The 27,801-nt window shown below is 37.2% G+C and overlaps 1 protein-coding gene across 3 annotated transcripts; it reads right to left on the bottom strand.

Annotated features, from left to right (window-relative positions):
• Positions 1 to 324: 324 nt before the first annotated feature.
• Positions 325 to 10,423, bottom strand: LOC141652677 (zinc finger protein BRUTUS-like At1g18910). Of its 3 annotated transcripts, none has more exons than XM_074460238.1 (13): positions 9,990 to 10,423; positions 7,828 to 8,046; positions 7,382 to 7,579; positions 6,972 to 7,303; positions 6,639 to 6,870; positions 4,683 to 6,223; positions 4,035 to 4,256; positions 3,808 to 3,945; positions 2,638 to 2,872; positions 2,501 to 2,560; positions 1,810 to 1,881; positions 1,600 to 1,721; positions 325 to 998 (listed from the first exon to the last, which is right to left on the bottom strand). In XM_074460238.1, exons 1-12 carry the CDS (start codon positions 10,290 to 10,292, stop codon positions 1,620 to 1,622), a joined length of 3,654 nt encoding a protein of 1,217 aa, XP_074316339.1. In that variant the 5' UTR covers positions 10,293 to 10,423; the 3' UTR covers positions 325 to 998; positions 1,600 to 1,619. The 3 variants fall into 3 exon arrangements, 2 of the variants coding, with proteins under 2 accessions (XP_074316339.1, XP_074316340.1); XM_074460239.1 differs by having other exon boundaries at positions 325 to 1,066; positions 9,990 to 10,397; XR_012547227.1 differs by lacking the exons at positions 325 to 998; positions 1,600 to 1,721; positions 1,810 to 1,881; positions 2,501 to 2,560; positions 2,638 to 2,872 and adding an exon at positions 3,227 to 3,449 and having other exon boundaries at positions 3,698 to 3,945; positions 9,990 to 10,391.
• Between the last annotated feature and the right edge of the window lie 17,378 nt (positions 10,424 to 27,801).

The raw sequence follows: 27,801 nt of genomic DNA, 5'->3' as shown, positions 1-27,801 counted from the left end.
ATCAATGGAGGTTGCTGACGGAAACGAACAAAAAAACCCGTCTTTTTTACTCTACCACTCCTAGCTTGTTGAAATACGACATGCCTAAAAGAATAGTCGTCTCGTGTCAAAATACGTGCCTCAATTGAAGAATCGAAGATGTGACGTAAAGTAACTAAATCGCTTGTAAGGAATCCTAAAAATTGTGATCATTAGCCACGATCACCTGAATATCCTTTGGGATTGAAGAGTGGATATCAGTCGCCACATGAACCTATACTATTTGAACTTGTCATTAGGCTCTAATATCGTGTGAGCGAATTCATCTTAATCAAAAGCTTAAACTAATGGTTAAAATCCAATCAATGATTTCATATATATTACTCCATAATAGTTAGTTTGTTACAAGCTCACGCAAGAGAGCTAAGAATTATGCTATCAAAACTGAATTAGTGAAGTAAAAATAATCTGAATCGACCACACGATGTTAATTGAAAATGGACTAAAATAAACTACGCAAAACACTGCCCGTTTTGCCAGAAACGAAGGGGGCACTTCATCTATATCAAACTTTCCATCGGTTGATCTCGATTCTCGTGCTGTTGTATTTCAAAGTACCACGCCCAGTAAAAACCAGTTGCAATCTTCAAAATCTGCTTGAAGTAACCCTGTCACACCTCTAGGCTCCAGTAATTTCGGATTACAGTAATTGTTCAAGACCTGTTAGGAACAAACTACTCCTAGATTTATTCACTGGTGAATTTACAGGGTTATCCTTCATCTCTCAAATGCACCCCAAACAAAAAAAATCACTCACACAGCCAGAGACGGTCTATTGAACGTTCAATGTTCTGGGTGACGGAGGTAAACCCGACAAAAGTGACTTGACCTGTGTGCCAAGTCTAGCGGGTTTGTTCCGAGATAAGATGTTGAAAGGCGACACCACCCAATCTTGAGCTGCTTACTTCACAGGAATCAGCTATTCAACAGCAGGATTTTCACATGTATGACAGCATTCCCTATTATTTTGTACAATTGAGGACACACAATATCAAACATCGGCCCAAGGTATCACCACTACAAGACACTGCATAAATATGATATGAATGCATTTATGTTGGGAATATTTCTCACTATTCCATAGATGTATGTAAAAATTGCGAGGGAAACGAAGTTAAAGGCCAGAGCTCATTCTATGTTTAGAACAAAAGTTTCTTACAGCATACTACTTCGTAGATTACATCAGATTAATGACCGTTTTTATTTTATCATCTTGGTCATTTGGAAACAGTCTCTTTGTGTTGCTAAGACAAGGGTAAGACTGCGTACATCCGAAAATTTGCAGCCACTGAGGCACTGAGGTAATTTAGTTGTTATTGTTGAAGGATAGAGGGATTATCCTAAAGTGTTAGATGTGCCACACAGCTTATCAAAGAAAAAGGAGTTAGATAATCTAAAGCACTTGAACCGCCCCATTAAGGATTTAACTAGTTGCTTATCCATGAATCTTTGCAACTTTGCAAGTACGGAGTAATATGATCAGTTCAGTGGCCTAGTATTGGTTAAACTGTTAAACCACACAACAGGTTTCTATTTAAGAGTCACATTTACCATATTTACCTGATGATGTATCAGAAGAGTCATAAAAGCCGGGTGTTGTATGAGCTGCAAAATGAGCACTTGTGATACAGCCAATGAAAGGGAGCAGTTCCTTTCTTTGCACAATCATTGCATAATATGCCCTGAGGATTAGAGTCTATTAGTGATATATGTCATACATAACCATATTTAGTCTATACCTTGGAAAGGATAGCAAACTAAGTAACTAACCTGAGTTTGGCCACTGTACTCCTCCGGCATTTTCTCTTCAGCCAAAAGTGCATCCAACATTTTGAAATACACCTGTAAAAGAACATTGTTAGAAAGCTAACAAAAAAAGTCCTTCAAAGCCATATCCGATTTAGCAAAGTAGCCTTTCATTTGACACATATTCCACTCACCGCATCCGTGTTAGGGGGACACTGGGAAATTAGAATGTCAAATTAGTATCCATGTTCATTGATGATTGTTTCTTACATCATTCCAACAGAGTATAGTCGTTCATGACTACATTCAGACACAATTCATTTTACTCAACCCTAATGGCAAAAACGTTGAACTTAAAATGTAGGTGCAGTTTTTTGCTCGAGTTCTACAGAAACGTATGATGTATCGATCTCATGCGCATGCTCTTGCATGAATGTGTACATCACATGGACAATCTGGAATAGTATTCACAATTCCGAACAACCAAATAACCTATATGGAACACAAAGGTCTACATCATACACTTAAAGGGTAGTCCTCAAAAAAAAAAGTCTCCTACACATCACAATCATGGAGAAAATAATCACTACAACAAATGCTCCAGACAAAAGTTGTAAAAATAGACACAAAGATTTCTGTTTTAAGGATGAACGGAGACAAACTGTACTCTAAATCATCACTCAGAAATGTATGAGGAAAGATCATAATGACGGACCTGCATATCCCCAAGTGATTTGCTGCAAATCGGACACGTGTATTTCATGCAAGTGTAGTCCTGACCATCCCACAACAAAGTCAGAGTCGTTTTTCAAATTATATTGAGAGAAACAGAACTAGTGGATATCCGTGTACCTGAAAGCATGAGGAGTGCATCACATGACCGCAGTTTAGGGACTTGACAGGATTTGTTGATGTGAACATATCCTCTTGGCATATAGGACACTTGTCCTCGATGCACTTCTCAATGCATTTATGCACCGTAAGAGTACGTCCCATGCAAGCATTGCATTTCATGCAATGAAAATAATCAATCCCCAGTCCTCTCCCTACCCGACATAGGTTACAATAGGGGCAGTGGTAGATGTCCCTGTTGAATGAAAATATAGTCAACGCAAGTAACAAAGTTGTATGGCCACTTAAACCGAAGCTACAAAACAAACCACTTATACTACAAAGAGCTTGTTTCAAGATGACCATGATGGCAACTGTGTTGCATATTACTATTCCCGAGTATAAGAGCCGCAAACAATTCTGTTCACAAATTGAGTAGACTGTTACACATGCGAATGAGGTTCTATCGTAAAACCAATCGGTGATGGGAGGAGAAGTAACTCACTTACTTATTAACAAGTCCCATCACTGTAATTCTACATTTCTACCGACATGGGACAATGCCCCAGCACACATTGGAAGAGACCATTACAATCCAATCCTACTTCCCTTTTTATTTAATTCTTAAAGATATCCTACCACATGACTACTATATGGAATATTGACATATATCGTAGTATCATACGATCCTAATATCTACTATAATTGGTGGCAAAATCTAAGTACTCTCTGCACAGGAAATCACTCCCAATTGAGAGAAAAAAACTTGTCTGCTGCATTTTTTTAGATACCAGCCCTACACATAAAGATGAAACAGAACGCAATTCAAGCCACTGCCGCACAGATTATTCTAGTTTAACCTTATTATATTATCATTCTATAGGTGAGTTGTGAACTTGTGATCATGGAGCTGGAGCAGTGTAGCAGAGAGCAACTAACAAATGAATGAGGATGGTAAGTCAAAAGAAAACAGAATTGATTATTACTTATACAAAACCAAAAATTAAGCATACAAAACACACGGCATTTAGAAATGCGAGGAAGGAAAAAGTTGTTTTTTTGTTTTAGTTGTGGCCAAGACAACTGATTTTTCAAAGAGCTTAATATGTCCCTGATAGACAGAACACTTGCAAAGTGGGAAAAAGGTTAAATACCAACTATGCCTATAATATGAGAACATAGTAACTGTACCTATCATCATCGAACAATCTGCAAAATCTGCAATAGAATCGTGCCATAGAATACTCATTACAGGAAGGAGTTGAGCAAGTACGTCCAATCGGCTGAATTTCTAAGCATTTCATGCACATCATTTGAGTGGTGGATTTCCTGTGCATAACAAACACCCACTCTTTGAGGACATGGAACTTTCAGAGACAACTAACAGTTGAGTGGCAGTAATAATTTTAGTTATATACCTATCCATCACATGATCAGAAATCTCTTCATCATGGCAACGCCTGCAAGTGAAAATCCTGTTGCAACAGGTTGCAACAAGCTTACAGTTCTGTTTGTAGTGTTTGCAACCAAATACAGAGCCCTCAGTGTCCCGATATGAGGGGAACTGACCCTGAAGTTTCCCAGTCTCACTTGTAATTGCAGTATCTGAATCATAATGTGATTTTGCCTCAAGGCATTGACTGAGAAATGAAAGAATACAAGCATCATTATATGTCATTTAGGAGATAGAACAATGAGGATTGCTGGAAAGACAAAGCTGAGGGTAAAAGGTCGTCCACAGGTTCATCCAAAGTGTAGCTTCGGATGAACGACTTTCAGAGGTTCCAAACGAACGTTTCTATACATACGATTTACTTGTATGTAGGAATTTGCTAAAGGAGCATACCAATAAGCAAGGTAGATACCTAGAAGGATATCATTTTACAACTATGAATAGAAGAATAGAAGTAGTCATCCAACCAAATAAGCCTTTTTAGCCAAGACCTAATGATTACAGATTTCTTGCTGCCATAGGAGGTGGTTACGCTTCAATGATCCCAGGTCGAGCAATTCCAGGAAGAGAACAAATTAAAAGAAGGAAACTGAAAGAAAAAATGTAAACAAACCTTATTGTCGAGTCGAGGGTTACTTGTGAGTTTGCTTGAACATTAAACCAAGAGTCGTAGGTTACTGTTTTAGTTGCAGCTTCCAATCCATCCTGACTAATAACCAAGTGTTTAGTTCGTTGGTCCACCTCATGGGTTGGTCCCGAAAATTTGCTGTCACCATCAGTATATTCACCCATTCTATGCATATCCTTCTTTTTCTTGAAGACCAATTCATGTTCCATATATAGGTGTTTTTGGTTGTCCACATTGATACCATCCATTTTCTTAGCCATGTTAGCTGCCTTGGAGTCATTATCACGTAACTTGAAGTTTGCAGCACTGAGATTGTCTCTCCAATCAAGAGAACCATCCCCACATTTGGAGGCAACATTCACATCGTCTGCTGAAGTGCCCTTAGTTGGCTCCTCCATCTCATCAAATTCGTATTGATTCACACCTTCCCACCATTCACTAAGCCATTCGTTGAACTTTGTGCAATATGTGGCCTTAAGCCAATAGCTCATCATAGCTTGTTGCTCCTCTAATGTTAAGTAGGCCATAAGCCATTCTAACATTTCCTGCAGAATCTCTGCCCTTGTTCTTCCAAGCATATATCCCAAAATTGTTATTTGTTCCTCAATCGAAAAGTACTCTCGAAATAAAGGCCAAAGTTCCGCCTCCTCACGACTAATGTGATCTTCCAATATCTTTTTCAGTGATTTGCAGCTATCTTCAAGCTGTAAACATAGCAGATGATACTTCACCAATGCCGGATCAACGGGCACCACATCTGTATTAGACAGTGTCTTATACAACTCAGACATTTCATCTAAAATCCGTGATACTCTCTCAAAACATTCAGCTTCCATATCATGATCAATAGAGTAGGATTGTGTAAGGTTGCGGGCATTTGGATTTGACTCCAGAGCTGGAAATGCTACCTTATCCTCTGTTTCACTGTGAAGTTCATACAACGATCTCACAAAGTGAAAATGCCGGGTGAACTCCCTAAGAAGCCCCAAATTTTTGGATAGTTTAGTTGCGTCAAAGACCAATGACTCAAGGTCTTTTTTTATTGCTTTGTGAAAGTAATAAATGTGGTCCATTGGCCTTGGCTCCTGGAAATTATTAGAAACAGCTTCAGTAGGATAACTGGAAATTGAACCAAGCAGATTTGTCGCCCGTGAAGGAAATATCCTAGAGCTACCAACAGTACTAAGGTTAGCCTGCTTTACGTTTTCACAGGAATCTCTCTCTTCTCTTCTGAGCTCAGCTATGAATGGTATTGTTCTATTGAACATCTCTTGCAGATTTTCGGTACTGGTTTTGCCGGAATAACCACAACGAACCCATCCATGTAAAAGTGAGGCAAAGGGTCTATCAAGGATGCTACATTGATCAATGCCATTGATAACAGAGTTCAACTTATCTCTGGGCAGGCGAGATGAAAACCAAGTAACCACACACTTTAGAAGCCCAAGGGGAAGCATACACAAGCTCCTGATCAACAACTTCTGCTGGTATTCGTAGTTGTACTTCTCAACGATGAGAGGAAACACCTGATAATGAACTAAAAGCAGTGTGATTAAGCTGATAAAGACGGTATATATTTAAAATGACAACAGAAACGAGTAATGATGCTATGGAGATTTTTCCTTCAAAGGAATCTGCTACTCAATATCAACTTTTATAATCAGAGTACAATAGGCAACTCACGTATTAGAGTTTACACAAATTCTCATTGAAGACATGACATATCCATCACAAGCTGAAGACGGATACCATTTTACCTCACAATGTACCCACTTTTTCTCTCTCTGCAACACTATTCATGTGGTCCCCTTTCTCCACTAACCCATTTTGTTACCATTTTATCTCACAAAATATCCGTCACAAATGGTAACCCGTCACAAGGGAGACCAATTGTAGAGTTTATGTATACAGTTTGAGCAAGCAATAAAACAACTAGCATACCTCTTTTTCTTGAAAAGACAAGTGTTCAGTAGTCACTAATACAAGACTTTCCACTTGACTACATAGGTTTGCCAGAAAAGTGGGTTCGGTTAATTTGACTTGATCAGCATCGTACAGAATCTTCTGAAGTCTTTCAACCTCATTTTTGTGAGGAAACGGATTGTACAATGGTAATGACTGTTGTGAACAAGTGTCTTCTAGTAAAGGATAGAAGACTTCTTCCAATATGTTACTACAAACAAAAGAAAAACTATGCTTATAAGAGGGGAGAAAATGAAGACTAACAAACAAATATTTCCAGAAATTATGGCAATAAAAGGCAAAGAACGGTACCTATAAAATATCAGCACCTCATTCAAGAACTTAATTTGAACAATAACTGATGTCAACCTCGAAATTTTCTGAAGCCTTGCTTGATTTAGCTTGTTCAGAATTTCCTGGAAGTCAGATCTAATGGCAGCATGCCAGAGCAATAATCCATCAAAAGGACTGTTCTCAACGATTTTTTGCAAGTCCTGCTTCTCACTAGGGTATTTCTTAAGCAAACAAAGGTTGGACAATTGTCTCAGATTATCTTGCTCTTGAGGATACTCCGATGATCTGTTATATCTATTGAAACCATCATGGGATTCTTGGCCAGCTTTATTGATCCATAAAATCACCACCTTAAGTAGAAAATCTCAGCCATTAAGTTTAGAAGGTTGACTTTAAAGGATGAGCGAAGAGCGGTGTCAGATATGTACCTCTTTCAAAGTCGATTCATCTTCTGTCAGAATGTTATTTATGCAATTGTTCAGTTCCAGTTGCTCTTCTAAAGAAAGTAAACTGGCGAACCATGGGAAAAGATCCGCCAATAGCATCACGGGGAAACTACACAAGAATTGCCAAATTAGCGAAGCTTGCTCTTCACCACAGAAATGGCTCATTAGTAGAGGGAAAACCTGCCATAAACAATAAGACGAAGATCCTCTAAGTTCAAAACTAACATAACAAGCAACACTTTCTCCCCCGGTATTCGACACATGAGTAAAGATGCAATTAAACGGGAACTAATATGATCAAGTCTCTTCCAATTATTGGCTCTTATTTTTGTCTCAACCAGAACTACAGAAGTCCTATAGAGGCTTCTGTATGCATCACTCAGTTCATGTAACATAATATTAACAAAATGCAATTGAAGATTACTTACGTGCTTCTCTTCTTTAACCATATGCTGACATATTGAGTCCTGAAGAGTGCCAATTTGAAATGTAACTTCTTGGAGCCCTTGACTTGGATTTCCGAGGTTGTCAAGTATACCTTTTAGACAAGAAACTATAGATTCAAACATAGAACCTGTGCTGCTGTGTTGCAGGTAATACGTGCTGGCGATGTTTTCAACACGTGCGTCCAACGCCAAAAATATAACCTGGTTCAAAATAATGCGGGATCAATCATCAAGGCATCACAAATATACTTCTGCAGTATAATTTTCAAGGAACTTCGAACATTATTTCAACATTTATCATTTGGATGCCAGTAGAAGGCGTAGGCAGCTATAACAATTAGCAAATACTAATTTCCATGCATCACATGCCCTCAATAAAACAACCCAACATTGTAAACAATAAACATCCCTGATTTCCAAAAACCCTCAACAAAATTCAAACAAGGTAATGTAGAACTTGAGAACAACATCATCAACTAAAATCATGAGCACAATAAACAAACAATTAATTGAGATCGTGATTGCTACTTTCATTGCAATTGCAATTGCTTATTAATTTTAGGGATATTCTACGGTATACCTTCGAGTTTTTCGGTCTTCTATGCTTATTAATCTTCAACCTTTATTTTTAATCAAGTAATTTCAAAGTGCCCGCTCAAAGTCCAAAATTATCTTCTTCCAAGTTGACTTTGACATGGTCAGCTGGTCGCTACATAAGTACATAGACTTTATACAATTATATTTTCGGCAAAATCCACCATAACTTATACATACGATGAAGATTTTGATACATAACTGTCCTATTAGACCGTCTAGCAAGTTCCTACATTAAAAGTCTTCCCATGTCAGTTTACTTGTTGAGATAAATATGTAGCTTTCAATATAAAATTTTAAGTTTCAAAATAGTGATGACACATATTTACAGCACGACGTATTATATTAAAGATTTAAAGCCTGATAGTTAAATATTGAAAACTCACAGGTAAACAAACTCTCCTATGAAATAATTAAAAAAGTTACAGCATCTATTTGAGAATTGGCTATATTCAGTTTTCTTTCCTTCATCACTCTCATACGGAAAACTATTTAGAAACTCAAACGTCACCAAAATGTTCCAGTACACCAGCATCATTGGCTTTGTTAAACACAACATTGTATAGGAATTTCCAGAATTCTGCAAATCACCCCAAACCGGTTTACAACTTTGTTCTTCACCCCGGGTATTGAATAGAATAATTTTAACAATGGAGTCAAAATTCATGTGAACCATTTTATCCACACAAAACAAACTGATCTCAATAGTCCAATAGAAAAGCTCATCGTCAACCAAGTTAATTGACATCTATAATCCACAATAACAGCCAAACTAATTACTAAGCATTGCATAATTAGCTCCATCAAAAACCTATGTCAACCATAAAATACACAACGGCGCCAGCCAGGCGCAAAAGTCCGATTGCAAAACACAATCACTGCTTCCAAATTCCAAGTCTCCAACTATAAACTTTATCGGCTAAAAGCTAGCTCACCCCTACAACAATATCCACCACAATAACTACCAATTATATTGCATTTTTAAGTCAAACAAATCTTCTAGTAATAATTCACTAAAAACTCCAATAAGAGCGTTATATAACACACATTACCCAAACAATATAGCGAATAAAACAATTAATCAATAACTAACTTTTAATCACATATACTTGTATAAGACAGCCTTACACTCTAATAATGAATTAATAACTACTTTCAATAACTACTTTTGTTCACTATATGATTATGTTTGGATCCATTTCAGGTAATATTTGTGTAAAACTGTCTTACGCCAAACTAACTGAACTTTAATTAATACAATAAATAATTCAATACCTCAGCTTCAGCAACACTCTTAACAATGAATTAATAACTTGATTGATTAACCACACATTACACAAACATTATAGCCAAATTAACACAATTAATCAACAACTAACTTTTAATCAAATATAGGAGTACTTGTATAATGCGGCCTTACACAAATTTATCCTAAAATGAGTTCTTATAACAACTACTTTCGGCCACTAGTATGATCATCAATCTTTGTGTAAAACCGCCTTACATCAAACTAATTAAACTTTAATTAATAACAGCAAATAATTCAATACCTCAGCTTCAGCAACACAATGATACTTATACACACTCCTAAAAAACTCAACTCTCCTCATCAACTCAACCACCATAACCTCCCGATCACTCATCCGTGTACTCCACGCGCCACCAATTTCCACAATCACACGCCTCAACTCCTTAAGCTCGCGCCGAAACGCCGTATGAAGCAACACCAGAAGCCTCACCGGAGCTCCGTCATGTCGTACGCCGGCAGACGATTCCGCCGGCGCCTCCTCCGCCGCCGACGATGAGGAACGGCGAGTAGAAGAAGCGGAAGGTCGGTGAGTGGAATCGTCCATGAGATAGTTCTAGAAGGAAGGAGAGAGAAAGGCATGAGACAGGTGAAGAAAGGTGATGATATAATAGGGAGGAAGGGAGGGAGTAAGTTTGTGTGAGCTAATGGTGTGATACAACAGACAAACATATAATTAAAGTCAATTCATCTTCTCTCTCTTACCTTTGTCATAGTCTATTTAGCGGTCCGGATTCTCTCCATTACTTGAAAAGAAATGGATATTTTTACTGTTGAACGGTCTGGATTAAATCTTGGGACGATCTAATGGCTGTAATTATTTCATATAAGTAATATTTTAATAAATAAAGAAGAAAATATATTAAAATAAGAGTGTATTAAAGAGAAAATTGAATGAAAATAATGAATATGATCCAAATTGTCTATTAAGTCTATAGTCTAGTACTAGTATTGTTTAAGGTAATGTTAAGGTAAGTTGGTGTAAATATACTAGGAAAATTGGAAGGTAATAATAATTCAAGTTTAGACCATTTTTTATTTTAATGTTAGTGTTTATTAAATATTTGGGATATTTATGATTGTTTTTTCGAGTTTGTTTTTTCTAAGTTATATACCGGTTTAGCAGTTAATAGACTATACAACCAGTTGTAGACCTTGTAATACAACCGATGGGATAGAATCTGAATTTTATATTAATGTTTTCGAGCATTATTTTAAAAAATTCGAGTTGTATCATAAAGTTTCTGAACTCAGTCACTTAAGCATAAAAAAAAAAATAAACTTTAAGTCAGCTCAAAAAAAGTACACATAAGCTCGGTTAGATATATGTTGGTTGTACGATGGTTGTAGGATTGTATTTGTGCCGCTTTAGGCCCTGTTCTCTTGGACTTAATTTTGTTGAATTTTTCTGAACTGAACTTATAAGATTTGAACTTTTCTGAACTGAATTTATTGGATCTGAACTTTTATGAAATTATAAGATCTGAACTGGACTGAATTAAAGTCAGGTTCTTTCCATCTGAAAATAGCTGAAACGAACTGAACATAAAAGTCAATTCAACTTATCTCTCCAACATATTCTATATTTAGTCTATATAGTCTATACTATAGTTTAAGGTAATCTATAGTATAGTTTTAAGGTAATTTGGAGTAAATGTATTAGGAAAATTGGATGGTAATAATCATTCAAGTTTGGACCACTTTTTATTTTAAGGTTAGTGTTTATTAAAAATTGTCAAATTCTTATTTTAGATGGGTTTGTTTTCGTCTAAATCTAAAACGGAGAAAATATCATCATTTTGTAATAAAAAATGACCATTTAGTAACAGAGAGTTACAACTAAAATTGTTCACATCTTTTTATCAAAACATGGTCACATTTTATCTAAAAATGTTACAATTTCTCATACTTCATTTCATACGGGAAAACTCCGTCTTAAGGGAGACTTCTTGTTGAAAGTTGAGGATATGTCCGAGAGTTTTTTGTTTTTTTTTCTAAGTTATTGTTTATGTGAAAATAAGCATGATATATGTAAGGTAGTTGGAGATTGTAACTATTCTTCTAAATTTTGTGAACCTTTATAATATGAAGGGCTAGGATTGATGTATCTATACAAGTATTGAAAATAGAAGATGATATGTGTCTGGACTAACAAATACTCATAATCATTAGAAAGACACTTATAGATAATGAAGTATCAAATGTACTTACAATATTACTACAGGTTAAAAGAGACACTCGTAACTAGAGAATTACGTGTTTAGTTAAAACTAGGTCGAACTAAGTAACGTAGAAGTACTAAGGATAAAATTATCGGTAATTTTGAAACAAGACACTCTCAAGACTAACAAGGTTTTATGTTGAGTCTTTAAAATGCAAGACTCAACTTAAGACTCTACATGAATGTTGACACACATTTTTAGAGTTATTTATCATTTGGGAGTGTTACAACGTATAATATGAAAAAGACAAATGTATAACTTATGTTACATATATAAAAGTCGCCCTAAATGATATCGTTATTTTATGGCATCGGCTCTACTCTAATGGCTAGTTTATTAGTTTACTTTAAAAAAAAATCTTAAATTGACATAACAAAAACTTGAAAAAATTTCAAAATTTTAAACAAAACTTGCTAATTTTTCTTTGGTCAACGAGGGCGAGCGTCCTTACTATCCCTCTAAATCCGCCACTGCAAGTTAGTAGGTAGGATTAACCTTTAACGTACAAGTGGAAGAAGGTGAATGGTGGAAAAGAGGTTGGTTGAAGCCAATTAAAATGTGTACGGGCATATGGGGGCATGTTTGGACCGAAGGCAATCGACTGAGAACATGAGAAGTGGTTAGTGTATGATGATGTCACGGCTCACGGGTTAAGAAAGAGGTTAGGAGTATGAACGCGATTAAAGACAATAATACACAATTAATTGTAACAATAATGTTAATCTAACATTAATCATATAAAAAAAAAACCTCCTTCCGTCTTCCTAGGGTTTCTATGGGAGTTCCGTCTTAGTGTTATCTTTGCTCCTTCCTTCTTTGCTCAAGGCTACTCTACGACTAGGTTTGTAGGGCTGTGGTCGGTGCTGCGTTGTGTGTTGTGGTTGGCTTTCTTTTCTCTTGGTAGTATTAGGGTTTCATACAAGGGTTAGGAAAGGAGTGCTATAAGATTTGGTAGTATTAGGGTTTCTTACTTTTAGGGTTTCTTGTTTCTTTCTGATTCTCGTGAAGCGACTCGTATGGAGCACGGCAATTGCTCTAAGGGGAAAGGAATTATGAGGGAGGAAGTAGGGGAAGGTAGGGATGTGTTCGAATGGGAGGTCGGGGATATGGAAACTCAGGAAACAACTATGGAGCGAATTCTGGTGGGCAAGGTTTGGGCATCGAAGGCCATTAATGCGCGTGCTGCTGTAGACACGATGCTTAGGTTGTGGAATCCTTCAGGGAAAGTTATGGGTAACGCATTGGATGTAAGGGAGAAGACGTTCATATTTCGGTTTGAGGAGGAAAAAGACAAGATTAAAGTTATGGAAGGACAACCATGGCACTTCGATAAGTTCGCATGGTGCTTTAATGAACCAGTTGATGAGGGTAAGTTGTCGGATACTCCTCTGTTCTATCTTCCTATATGGGCACGCATATATGATCTTCCTATCAAAGGACGGTCGAATGAGGAGAACCTACGACGGCTGGGTATGCAGTTAGGGAAGTTTGTAGCGAAAGACGATGCTCCCTTCCCGGAGATGGAGAGGGCAGTTAGGGTTCGAATTCTTCACGATGTACGGAAACCGCTTCAGGCTAGTGCGAATGTACGGATGCCCAGTGGAAAGGTTACGTCTTTTGAGGTGAAATATGAAAGGTTACCGCTGTTTTGCTATGGGTGTGGTGTATTAGGGCACGGTGCTAAGGAGTGTGAGGAGGGACCTTATGAGGATGAGGAGTTGAAGTTTGGTGATGGGCTACGAGCGTCACCACGTAAGGGTGGCAAGGCTGGGGTTGCGGAGGGGAGGAGGACAAGTAGGGATTTGCGGCCAGAATTCGAGGAGGAGTTCTTGAGGAGTGAACATGAGATGATTGAGAAGCTACGTAAATTCTCATTGTCGAGCAAAGCTAAGTCACAAATGGAGAAGGATGGGAAGCAGCTGTGTAGCGTGTTAGGGGATGCTGTGGGAGGAGGATTGTGCGAGTTCGGGGATGCAAGGGGAGGCTCGTTACGAGGGGTGTCTGTGGCTGGTGTAGGTGGAGTACCTAGTGGAGTGGAGGGGCGTATGGGTTGTGTGAAAGTGGCCGGGCAGAGTGTGGAGTGTATTGGGGGTGGTGCTGACAGTGGAGGGGAGAGTGCTGGAGATGGCCATTGTGTTCAGGAGGTAGTTAACAGTGGTGGGGTGGAGATAGTGGTGGTGGAGGGTCAAGTGAAGGAGAAGGGTGGAAGGGAGAACTGGTGCGGTGTGGAGAGGGGCAGAAGTGCGAATTTGGGAGGAGGGGATGTCGTGGGAGTGGGGGTGGATGAGGAGAGCGCTCAAATCGGTTCGAAGTGGACTAGGCGTGTTAGGCAGGATATTTTAGTAATCAAAGGTGATGCAAATAAGGGTTTGGCGGAGGGGGGGTTGCTGGTTAATAATAAAAGGAAGGGTGAGTTGGAGTTCGAGGATGGGGAATTGGCTGGTAAGAGACGACACATTGACATGGGTGTATGTTCACCTGAGGCGGAGGTTGAGGGCTCTCAACCCCGCCGGGCATTATGAATCTTTTGAGCCTTAACTGCAGGGGGCTGGGCAACCCCGATGCAGTAGGCGGCTTGAAAAATCTGCTCAGGAGGGAGGAGGCTAGTGTGGTTTTTTTGTGTGAGACTAAGTTGAGTAGTAGAGAGATGCAAAGGGTGTGGCGTAGGTTTGATGGGTACACTGGAGTTGCTGTGGATAGTGTGGGTCGAGCTGGAGGTCTGGCGTTTTTGTGGCGAGGGGGTGTCAGATGTACACTTCGGAGTGCGTCGGTGCATCACATGGATTTTGATGTTGAGATTGGGGAAGTTAAGTGTAGGGTTACTGGTTTTTATGGGTGGCCAAATGTGCAGGATCGGCACCTATCCTGGGATCTTCTTCGTCTCTTAGCTTCGGAGTCGACGGGACCTTGGCTGTGTGTTGGAGATTATAATGAAATTCTTTTTTCTAGTGAAATGAGAGGAGGAGAGCGTGCCCAATGGCAGATGAATAATTTTAGGGATGCTGTTGATGAGTGTGGTCTTCGGGATTTACCCTCTGAGGGTTATGCGTTCACTTTTGATAATGGACAGAGTGGGGATAATAATAGACAAAGCCGAATTGATAGGGCTATGGTTACGGATGAGTGGTTTGATTTGTTTCCTTATGGCCGTCTTTTCCATCTTAATAGGGAGTGGTCTGACCATGCACCCTTGAGGGTGGCCTTTGATAGACGGTTGAGGGATGAGGTTGTGCCGAGGAAGAAATTTCGTTTTGAGCATGTGTGGGTTGGGGAGGAAGGGTGTGAGGATACGATTAGGAGAGCATGGGAACGAGATGGAGGTGATGTGCTTGAGACGATTGAGAATTGTGCTAGGGAACTTCAGGATTGGAAGGGGGTAAGTATTGGGAAGGTGGTTAAAGAGTTGCGGTCTAAGCGGGTACGGCTTAAGGAGCTCAATGAAGGAGGCGTGTCGGCCAGGGAGGTGGATGAGAGGAGACGGGTGGTTCGGGATATATCTAAATTACTGAGGCAGGAGGAGCTCTTTTGGAGACAGCGGTCCCGTGCGATATGGCTCAAGGAGGGAGATAAGAACACGAAATTTTTCCATCGGAAGGCTAGTCAAAGAAAGCAGCGGAATCATATTCCCAGGCTAGTTGATGATTCGGGTAAGATAGCTGAGAGAACCGAGGAAGTAGCGGATGTGGCGGTTGGGTATTTTCAGCAGCTGTTTACTTCGACGAGACCGTCTGATTTTGGGGATGTTATGCGTGGAGTGGAGGGGCGTGTTACAAGAGAAATGAATGATGGGTTGCGAGCTCAGTATACTGGGGAAGAGGTTGTGCAAGCTTTAAATCAGATGAATCCGTTGAAAGCACCGGGGCCTGATGGGATGAATGGGTTATTTTTCCAGACCTACTGGCACATTGTGGGTCCGTCCGTTATTCGTCAAGTTTTGCGTATTCTTAATGGTGCACCAATACCAGGTAACATGAATCTTACTCATATTGTTTTGATACCTAAGAAGAAGGCTCCGGATAAGATGGTCGACTTTAGGCCTATAAGCTTATGTAACGTTTTATATAAGATTGTGGCTAAGGTTCTGGCTAATAGATTGAAGCAGTTTTTAGGGGCTATAGTCTCTGAGAATCAAAGTGCGTTCACTCCTGGTCGGATTATTACAGACAATATTTTACTGGCCTTTGAAATGTTTCATTATATGAAAAATTCGAGGGGAGGTGGAGGGCATATGGCCCTTAAATTGGATATGTCTAAGGCATATGACAGGATAGAATGGGCTTTTCTGAAGGAGCTTTTGGTGCGTATGGGGTTTGATGATTTGTGGGTAGGGCGAGTTATGGAGTGTGTGACTTCGGTGAAGTATGAGGTCCTTGTTAATGGTAAGCTTTCGGCGCAATTTCGACCGGCACGGGGATTGAGGCAGGGTGACCCGATTTCGCCATACTTGTTTATTTTGTGCGCTGAAGTGTTGTCTAGTCTTGTTAGGAGGGCTGTGGAGAGTAACTCTCTTCATGGGATTCGCGTGGCTGTGACAGCTCCTGTTGTGTCTCATTTACTTTTTGCAGACGATAGTATATTTTTTGTAAAGGCGAATGAGACAGAGGCTATGACAGTTAAAGGCATCCTTAGGGAATATGAGGCGGCGTCTGGGCAGGTAGTTAACTTTGATAAGACGACGGTATCTTTCAGTAAGGGAACTAGGGTGGAGAGGAGGCAGCGGGTGGCAGCTGTTCTAGGGGTCCGTGTGGTTGATGTGCAGGATAAATATTTGGGTTTGCCGACAGTTGTAGGGCATTCAAAGCAGGTGGTTACGAAAATTATACGAGACAAGCTTAGTAAGAAGTTACAAGGTTGGAGGGGCTTACTACTTAGTAAAGCAGGGCGGGAAGTGTTGATAAAGGCAATTGCCCAATCAATTCCGACATATGCGATGAGTGTGTTTAAGCTACCAGCTAATTTTTGTGACGAATTGCGTGCTGTTGTCTCTAGATTTTGGTGGGGCTCTGAGGGTGGGAAGCGGAAGATGGCATGGTTAGCGTGGGATAAGCTGTGTAGGCCGAAGAATAGGGGTGGGTTGGGGTTTCGAGACTTTAATAAATTTAATAGAGCTTTGTTGGGTAAGCAAGGGTGGCGGCTTATGACTGATGTGAACTCGTTTCTAACGCGGGTTTTGAAAGCTAAGTATTTTCCTTCTTCCGATTTTATGGAGGCCGAATTAGGGACAAATCCGAGCTATACATGGAGGAGTATATGGGAGGCTAGGGATGTGATCGGCCTAGCTGCTAGGAAGCGAATTGGTAATGGAATGGAGACACGGGTTTGGCTCGATCCGTGGATCCAGGAATCGAGGTCGAAGTTCGTTCTTTCGCCATTAGGGTCTGCGGATGTGAATATGAAAGTTGCCGAGTTGATGGTGCAGGGAGGGCGTACGTGGGATCATGACCGCATTTCAGGTTTGTTTCTGCCATTTGAAGCTGATAGGATTAAGCGTATTCGTATTAGTGAGAGGGATCAGCAGGATGGGTGGTGCTGGGATCTGACAAAGGATGGTAATTACTCGGTGAGGTATGCCTATTGGGCGCAGGTTGAGGAGGGGGAAGAGTTGGTGGAGCAGTCGGACTTTGCCCGGAGAAATGGCTTTGGAACAAGATTTGGAAAGTCTTGGTACTTCCGCGTATTAAAGTGTTCTTCCGCAATTGTGTAACGAAGCTATTGCTACTAAGCATAACTTAGCTCGTCGGATCAGTGGGGTAGATGGTGTTTGTCCTATTTGCTCTTATGCTGCGGAAACATGTTTGCATGTTACCCGAGGGTGTGACTGGGTTGGGGGAGTATGGGATGGGCTGGGGTTGGATACAATGAGGGAAATCGATTATGATAATGTGAGGGAGTGGGGTGAGGCGATGATGAAAGAAGGGACTATGGAGGATTGTGTGACTCTTATGACTGGGTGCTGGGCGATATGGGAGGCGAGGAATAAGTCTATATTTGAGGGGTGCAATGTGAGTGTGCGGGCTGTGTTGAGTAGGGTAACGGAGCTAGTGGAGGAGATGCATGAGGCGGGCTCATCGGTGGAAGAGGGACTGGATTTAGTGCCCGGTGGGACGGTGGGGAGATGGGAGCAGCCGAGGGAGGGGTGGCGTAAGGTAAATGTGGATGCGGGGCGTGTGAGTGGACAGGGTTCGGGAATGGGAGCGGTATGTCGAGATGCAGGGGGTGCTGTGAAGTGGTGCGTGGCCATGCAGACGATGATGGAGAAGGAGCCAAAGATACTTGAAGCTGAAGCGATTCTTTTGGGGTTGTCTGAAGCTCGAAGGCATGGCGTTGCACGGGTGATAATAGAGAGCGACTGTTTGAATGTGATTCAAGACTTAAAGAAGAGGAGCTCTGGCAGGAGTGACATTTTTCTTATTTATGACGATATTTACGAGTTATGTTTAGCTTTTGAGTCTGTTGAGTTTTTATTTGTTAGACGACAATTTAATAGTGTGGCCCATGAGTTAGCTCATATGCAACCATGGCAGATAGGGAGAAGAATTTGGTATGAGGATATGCCTCGTAACATTAATGATCTTGCTTCTCATGATTTAGTTAATATATTTTAAAGCCCTTGTGGTTTTATTTCAAAAAAAAAAAAAAAAAACATTAATCATATCATATTAAGGTTTTAAAAACGAAATAAATAATCAAAATTTGGAATTATTTAAAGAAGGTGATTAATAATACGCTATGAGTGAAACATAGGATTATTCTTATTAAGATCTTCAATATATTGTTTATCGTCAATGTTGAATTAGTCTTTACTTTATCTACTACTTCTTATTCTTATAATTTAGTATAAAAATTAATTTGTACGATTTCTATCTATTTCATTTGAGAGTGTCTCAAATACTGTATTTGTTTACCTTTCTATTTTAATGGGAATGAATTTTATAGATGATTTGATTGATCATCCGCATACATTTTTCGTTTACTTGTTACTCACTAATATTAACTACAAATAAATGGTGTCTTCTACCTTTGTTCTTTATGTCAAAAGTAGAAGTAAACAAATGGCAAACACAAATAGAGTATAATTATGTAATTCAAAATGTAATGACTAATAGAAAAATGAAGAGCCATTTTTTTTTTGGACGACAAAAAATACGGAGTATATGATGATTTTTGGTTTTAGTAAAAAGAATTACACTAATGAGAATGACTTATCCAATCATAGACGGAGTATAAGTTATAGGTATAGAATAATTAGTCTTTCATAAGACGGGCATATTCACGTGCCAAATAACATCTCACTTTCATAGCTAGAACAAGTTTTTTTTTGCTAATTTTTAAACATTTTGTTGTTGTTTTATCTACACTCTACTATCTGGTGCTAATATTCCACTTTAGAATTGAGGGGGCTGAGATTCAGACCCGTGACCTTTTGATCACATAGCTTTAATACCATGTCAATAAATCATTTCAACCAAAAATTCAAGTTAATGGTTAAAGTTTCAAGATCGGTTTTATACTCCAACAGTCCAACATGTATATCGAAACATACTCTTGATAATAGTGACCAAAGAAAAACATAGGAAACATATATCCTCATAAATTCATAATATCCACATAATGTACGAAAAACAAAAACACAATATATCCACGTATATAACAGCTAACATAATAAATCCAGGTATATAACAGCGAGTCATGCATGGTATTAGGTGATTGGAAAATCAGGTAATTATTTAACAAGTTGTGAAAATACGAGTATTATTATCTAATAATGAGGATTAGTTGGGGTGTGGAATGTGCGTGTCAATATGTGTTTTAATTATGTTGCCATGATCACATAATCTATGGTTTTCGATTTAGATTAATTTAAACAAAATCAAATCTAATCTATTGAAAATGGCTGCTCGATTGTCCTCAGGGGCGTGAAGTAGTTGCCACTTTCCGTCCTCTTAATTTGTTAATCACTCTTCTCATTTTGAATGTTGACCTAATTAATAAAGAGTATGTCTTCTGAGTGATGCTCTCTCGTTAATATTGGAAGTGCAATTATAAATTGAAGTAAAAATGATACTAAATGTAATAAAATTGGTAATAAAGGGGGACACTTATTGTAATAATAGTTTTGAGGGAGTTCGAATTCTTTGTCGCATTTCTGTGTTCCACTAATTCTCCATTATTTAACACATAAGCATTAACCATTATTAAATAATTTTGTAAATGTAATATGAGGATTATGTATCAGAAGATAAAAGTAGTGTGACATAAGATGAGACACGGTAATGGGACAGAGGCTCCTGATTCATTATTTGAGGAGCATCCAATAATAGAGTTGAGATCACTTGTCCAACTTTTGTGTCCCATCTCTTGTCCCAGGCCAGTACCTTAATCTTGCGACACATCATCATTTATATGATAAGATTGATAACAAATTCTCTTAAACTAATGATGTGTCACAAGGTGAATATAGTGGGATATAAGATGGACACAAAATGGGACAGAGAATCCGCTCTCCCAATAATAAATGGGTTATGAACAATACATGAAGGGGTGCGGAAAACGAGTTGAGATCTTCTGTCCCACTTTTGTGCCTTATGGGGTGCGGAAAACGAGTTGAGATCTCCTGTTCCACTTTTGTGTCTTATTTTCTGTCCTATTTCTTTTATCTTGTGACACATCATCATTCACATGATAAAATTGATAGCAATTTCTAGTAAATTAATGATGTATTACAAGGAGAGTATAGTGGACACGAGATAGAACACAAAATGCAATAGAGAATCCGCTCTTATGAAAAACATAGTCTCTCAACAACGTAATAAAAGACCGTTTCTCTCGCAATTTTTTGTAACTAAGGATTTAAATTTATCATTGATTGATAATAGCCGGAGGCAATAATCACAATAATTAATTTAATAAGGTTATAAAATAACTACGAGGAAGTACGGCCAGCTTCTTGTTTACGACCTAATCAATAATGTGGGCACTCATATAATATTGACAGTAGATTTATGAAACAATTGTTGCCAGTCGATCTAGTCGGGCGAAGATACAATAATTTAGATGAATTATGTGTCTAATATTTATAAGTCAAATAGATCATATATGATATGTTAATACGATTTAATAACCGATTAAAGTCAACTTGGGATGGAAATGTTTTACTCCCTCTATTTTTTTATATATGACTTTCTCACATTTCGAGACACTCCCTTCTCTCTTCAATATCTCTTAAAATATAAGACTAAATATTATGATATGTATACTCATATGAAAGAGTTTTTCGTAAGGAATTTAATGGTACCATTTTTATATTTTTTGAACAAATATATTTTTGTAAATATTAAAGTCAAAGGCTTACCTCGTAAATGCAAAACGTCATATATAAAAAAGTGGAGGGAGTATATCACAATTCACAACATAAAATTTTATGATAAAACATTTTATGTCAACTTGTCAAATATAAAGACGTAGTTGTTTGGGCATAACCGTTTTATTTTTACATAATTATTGTACGAAGACCGGAGTATAGAATAAGAAGTCAATGACAAATAAGCTGAGTGGCGTATAATTGTGTTTTAAACATAGTTTAGTTTAGTTATCAAGCAGTAAATGAAATATTTTACTGCGATCATTGTTTATTACAGTATTCTTAAAAAAAAGAAAAAAGAATTGCCTCAAACCATAATTGTTTAACCATATATAGGTTTGACAATAGTCTTTAAAAATAACGAATCTGTCATTAAAAACCGCATGAGAAAGGCTTTTCTACGAGAACTGGTTTGAATATATAGCTAAAATGAACCGCTAAAATATTTGTAAAAGCGTACTTATATTTTGTAACTTGTTCAACAATATAACAACTTGTTCGACAATATTAAGTTTCAATAATTTTCGAAGAAATGGGTTGAATTTGGTTTTATTAAACTTTCACTTGAGCAAATGTGGTTTTGCATTTTGATAAATAATGGTTGACTTGGTTGTAAGATTATAAACTTTAGTAAAGTAATATTATGTCTAATATTTAAGTCAAATAGCTCATATTAGTACCCAATTAAAGTCAACTTATGATGAAAACATTTAGTATTACAACATAAAATTTTATGATAAAAAACATTTTATGTCAACTTGTCAAATATAAAGATATAGTCATTGGACATCATTGTTTTATTTTTACATATTGTAGAAAGAAGTCAATCACAAACTAGCCCAGTAACACATAATTGTGTTTTTAAACATAATTTAGCTATCGAGCAATGAAATATAATATTGCATCATCGATTACTATCTTGTAAATTTGAAAAAGCGTAGGTATATCTTGTACTTAAAACTTACTAATATGCGAAGAAATGCATTAAAAATAGTTTTAAAACTTCACCTATTAAAGAATAGGAAAAGCGGTTTGATGACTGTTTGGGCTAAAAATAGCACAATAAAGAAGACCCATTGGATAAGGTAAAGATTATGAAAGAAGAGGTAGGGAGGAAGGGAGCCCGCGGTCAGGAAAAGGGGAGATGGGCTTGAGAAGGATCAAGAGCCCATCATAGAAGGTGCCCGCGTTAAGGAAAAAGTGTTAGGGAGAAGTCAGGGATAAGTTAGGGAGAAGTTAGGGAGATTGGGGAGAATTGGTAAAAGAGTTCGGGTTTGGAAAGAAGTCGTTATGGAAATAATATTCCCTTTCCATATTCAAGGTAGGACATGTCTAGGGTTCTTACCCTATAAATAGCCAAGGAAGCAAATCAAAGAGGAGATCCAAGACAACTCATTCAACACATCCGTATTCATTCATACAACAGCATTCAAGATCACATCTCGGCAAATAATATACGGTCATTCTGGATCTTGCAGGCCTGACGCCTAGGGCCAACAGGATTAGCTACGCATCACAATTGTAATCATCCTCCAATTCATATAGTGCAATACTTGGCAGGGTACCGTCCCTCCCGCGGTTGTTCCCACATTGGGTTTTCCGCGTCACCAAAATCTTACGTGTCGATTTACATTACGTACCTTATTTTTTCCGTTTACTTATTGACATACGAATCTTCATACAATCGACCAACGAATATAGACTACATTGACCCTAATTAATCAATTTGGGTAAAAATACCTAAACAATGACAATCCCTATATACTAAAAGAAGGGGGCTGATTTATATCGACGACGTTTTAGTAAATATCGACGACGTTTTTCATAAAAAAGACGATAATGCCCCTTGCACTACTTTCTCTCTCTAAACTAAATTCTCTCAAATTCAACGAAAACTAATTAAATTAAAAAAAAAATCACCAACAACAATTTTAAAAATTGCAAACAACAATTAGCATGACGGATCCGCAATCACCGGTATATAAACAACTTAATCTTTTTAATTAATCTATTCGTTAGTTGAATTACGTTACGTTTTACTAAATTAGAGTAAACATTGCGTGTTTTTATTGCGTATTATACAAACAATGGACTAAAAATGAGACTTAACGATCAACCATGGACGAAAAGTTGAGATTCAAAGTTCAACCATGGGCCGAACAATGAATCCCAACGTTTTGCCCATGGTAAACGTGCATGCCCAACGTTTCCCCATGGTAAACGTTCATCACCATTGTTTTGCCATGGTTGATCAATGAGATTCATTGTTCGTCCATGGTTGATTGTTGGGTATCATTGTTTGGTCATGGTTGAACAATGAATCTCATTGTTTGGCCATGGAGCGATTGTTGAATATCAACTTTCAGTCCATGGTCGGACAATTAACTTGTTTTTTTTTTTTTTTTGGCTTCCGTTTAACCTCTCTAATTCGATAATAAATACTCCCTCCTATTCACCATTTTCTTCCCTATTTCCTTATTCGGATTATTCGGATTTTCTTCCCTATTTCCTTTTTTGGGTTGATTTGTGTGGTCCAAATTAAATTACATGTGGGGTAGTGTGTTTTGTGTGGTCCAAAATCACTTTCTTATTTCTTATGCAAAAAGGAAAGGGGAAGAATATAGTGAATAAGAGGGAGTATGTTTTATAATTATCGGACAATATGTTTCTAACTCATTTTATGATAATTTTTTTTTTTTGGTAAGATATTTTATGATAGTTCTACCAAGAAACCCTTCTAATATTTTCCCGACGTCCTGGCTGTGGTGGTTGCGTGGTGGGACTGGTGGTGGCGTGGCGGTAGCTGGCTAGGTGGTGGTGGTGGTGGAAATTGAGTTTATTTTGGGGGAATTTGAATTAGAGAGAAAAAAGAGTGAGCTGGTGAGATGTGGAGGGCAAAATTGTCTTTTAGAATGAAAACGTCGTCGATATTTACTAAAACGTCGTCGATGTTTACAAATTGGGTAAAAGAATAGGAAAACTTCAAGTTTTCCAGCCTAAAGCACATTTACTATTTTGATAAAATTTCTTATTTAGTTTCCTATTTTGATATAATCCCTTGTTTAAAATTTGTTTCTAAGATTTTTGTGATAAAAAATTCGTTCTTTCTATGCTAAATCGTACCTAAATATATGCTAATAAAGAATTTATAAACAATTTCATTAATTTTGTTTAAAAATATACCCATTTCATGACATTATTACTCATTTTTTTATTTGTTTTATAGTTAATTTTTTTTTCCCTATAAATACCGCACATTCATTGCGCGGGATCTAAACTAGTATTTATATTACCATGAAAAATACTATCAATATACGAACTCTACCTTAATGGATACGAGAGTGGTGAAGCCTACATTCGTTATCGTCTCAGCCAGCCCTAGTGACATTATTACTATCTAACTAGATTGTGGTTGACCTGGCCTGGTCGGAATGAGAACGTTAAGTGATTCGATTAATCGGTTAATCATCCGGACATGCATGTGATGAATAATACGTAGTTGTAGTTGTACTTGTACTTGTTTCACGGTATTATTATTATTATTATTATTATTATTATTATTATTAGCTTATGGATTTCGTTGCGAAATATGCGCAAAAGGTACGGATGTACTTACAAACGCAAAGGTCATCAGGTAAGGGTTTTTTGTCCAAGACCACCTTTAATATAAGGTCATTTGTGAAACACCACCTTTAAAAAAAATTCTGGCATTTTGGTACCTTTAAAAAATAAAAATTGTAAAACACAACCAAACTGCCGGAATTTGACCAAATTGAAAAATATCCGGCGTTGATTTCGTCTTATTAACATTCTCAGGCGTCATTTGTAACAATTTTAAATCAAAACCCAAACTTCCCCAACACCACACTGCTAATCTCCCTTCTTCCATCTTATTTTCTTCATCTCCTTCATCGCACTCTTTCCCTCTTCACTCTAGCTATCATCTCCATCATTCGTCATCTAGCTCCTGCTTTATTAACAAGTCTTCTTAATGAACTTAGATTATGGTTGCTTGCGCATATGTGCTTTCAATACATTTACATTCAAGCAATTTAACACATCCTCAAAGAAATTAAGTGTGAAAAGTCCCACTGGAAAATAAATATATGTGTATTAATTCCGGTCGGAAACTGGGAATGATTAAAGGATATGTGCTTGGTGATTGAGTATATGTGCTTTCCTTTTCCGGTGGAGAGCATATGTGCTTTCAATTGCTTGATTAAGTATTTGTTATAAGATAAAGTTTCAGTTCCCTCTTCATTGTTTCTCATCTCCGTCATTCAGCATATAACTTCTTCCCGTATTTTGCTTCTTTTAATGATGTCTTCAATTGTGTTGGAATACTCGCATCGACATTTGATTATTAATGAGTATGTTAAGTGAAAAGTGAGGCGACAAAAGAGAAGAGAGGAGAGAGGAACAGAAGACAGAAGATAGTGAAGAGGAAATGGAGGGAAAAATTATGGTGGGAATATAAGGGAGAAAATCGAGGGAAATTGTCGGAGTTTTTACAATAATACCCAGTTTCCGGCCATTCAGTGGTGTCTTACAATTTGTTTTTTTTTAAAGGTACCAAAATGCCAGAAAATTTATTAAAGGTGGTGTTTCGCAAAAACCTTTTTTATAAGGTGGTGTTAGACAAAAAACACTAAGTTATAACTAATAACGACAATAACTTGTTCCAAATTGAAATCATTAATAAATTAGGTTTCGGTAAACATTTCCATCATATACTTATCGTGGGGCTCTTAGCCTCTTAGACCAAATCAATTTATAGTTTTATTAAGGTTGTCATTTTCACTTTGGAGGATCATAATTCATAATACATTAATACCGTCAAATTCATGCTTTTTTTCTTTAATTTTTGTGTGGAATGTTGTCCCACAACAAGGTTACGTGGTATAATGGTGACGATAAATAAGTAATGGGAAACAGATCCCTTAATGCTTTTCTTTTTAGGTAAAAATAAGAGTTAGCTCAAGTAATAAGAGCACTTGTACTCACTTGATATTGAAGGTTTAATTCTTACCCGCGACATATTACGCTCAATTATATCCAATAAAAATGATTTTTTTTTTGACGTTTTTATTTCTCAATTTGAGTCTTTTAGTTATAATGCACCATTAAGGCTCCGTTTGGTAAAACTAGCTTAAAAGCTACCTGAAACCTGAAAAGGTAGCTGAAACCTGAAAAGGTAACTGAAAAGGTAGCTGAAAATTACGACCTGAAAAGGTACCTGATTTTTATTAAAACTGTTTGGAAAACTAGCTGAAAAGGTTGATGATATTTAGTCAAATGACGTAAAAGGACATGGCTTATTATTGTTGTGTTATTGTCATTGGCATTATTAGTAATTAGAAGAAAATGTAATTTTTTTCACTATAATTGCACAAGCCTTCAACATGTTTCAAAATGACGGAAACAATAATTAAAATATCACGATAACGTAATAAATAAATATCAAACACTATATCATCAAAAAAATGTATTTTATGGATACGAATTAAGTTTTCTATTAAACCATACATAAAAATTTATATATATACATAAAAGAGAGTTTTTTCGAGCGATTCTAGAGCGTCCACATCATCAAAAATTAATTTAGGAAAGTTTTATAAATAATATTTTCCACATAAAAAATAAAGTGGAGAATCTTTTAATTATTATAATATCTATATTTCCTATTTTATATTCATGAGAAGTTTCTAATTTTTATATAAAAACTAGAGAGTTTTTTCGAGCGATTCTAGAGCGTCCACATCATCAAAAATTAATTTAGGAAAGTTTTATAAATAATATTTTCCACATAAAAAATAAAGTGGAGAATCTTTTAATTATTATAATATCTATATTTCCTATTTTATATTCATGAGAAGTTTCTAATTTTTATATAAAAACTTTGACATTTTATCTGGCAAAAGAATGTCGTTATAAAAATTATGAAAATAATATAATTAGATTCGTGACAAAAAATGCTTTCATTAGAGTATAGAATTCATATGATTTGCACATACGAGTATTAAAGATGGTGTACTTTTTTTAATATGTTATATGCCCACATTGAAAAACAATGTTAGTGTGGTGATTATAATACGTATAAATTATATAATTGTCCCACATCGAAAGATTAACATAAGGTGGGTGATCCTATGATTATAAATAGAAGTCATCATTGGAACCTATATACCAACCAAAAACTTTTTGAGTCTCTTAAGTATTGTTTTGGAGAGCTCTTAAGAGTTTATATCATTATCTTCACAGTATGATATATAAATATTTTTTCTATATTATGTATTATATTCAAGTGATGTTTATAATCTTTATATAAAAACTTATACATCTCATTTGCCAAAAAAAATATTATAAAAAAAACGTGCGAATATTAATAAATAGTACTCCCTCCATTCAAGACCAAATACAACATTTCATTTACACGCTTGCCAAGACACAAATTACAACGTAAATATCTTTAA

This window comes from Silene latifolia, chromosome 4 (genome assembly GCF_048544455.1).
Source record: "Silene latifolia isolate original U9 population chromosome 4, ASM4854445v1, whole genome shotgun sequence".
Lineage (NCBI taxonomy): Eukaryota > Viridiplantae > Streptophyta > Magnoliopsida > Caryophyllales > Caryophyllaceae > Silene > Silene latifolia.
The sequence above is the reverse complement of the archived record's forward strand: the minus strand, read 5'-3'. Positions and strand labels throughout refer to the sequence as shown.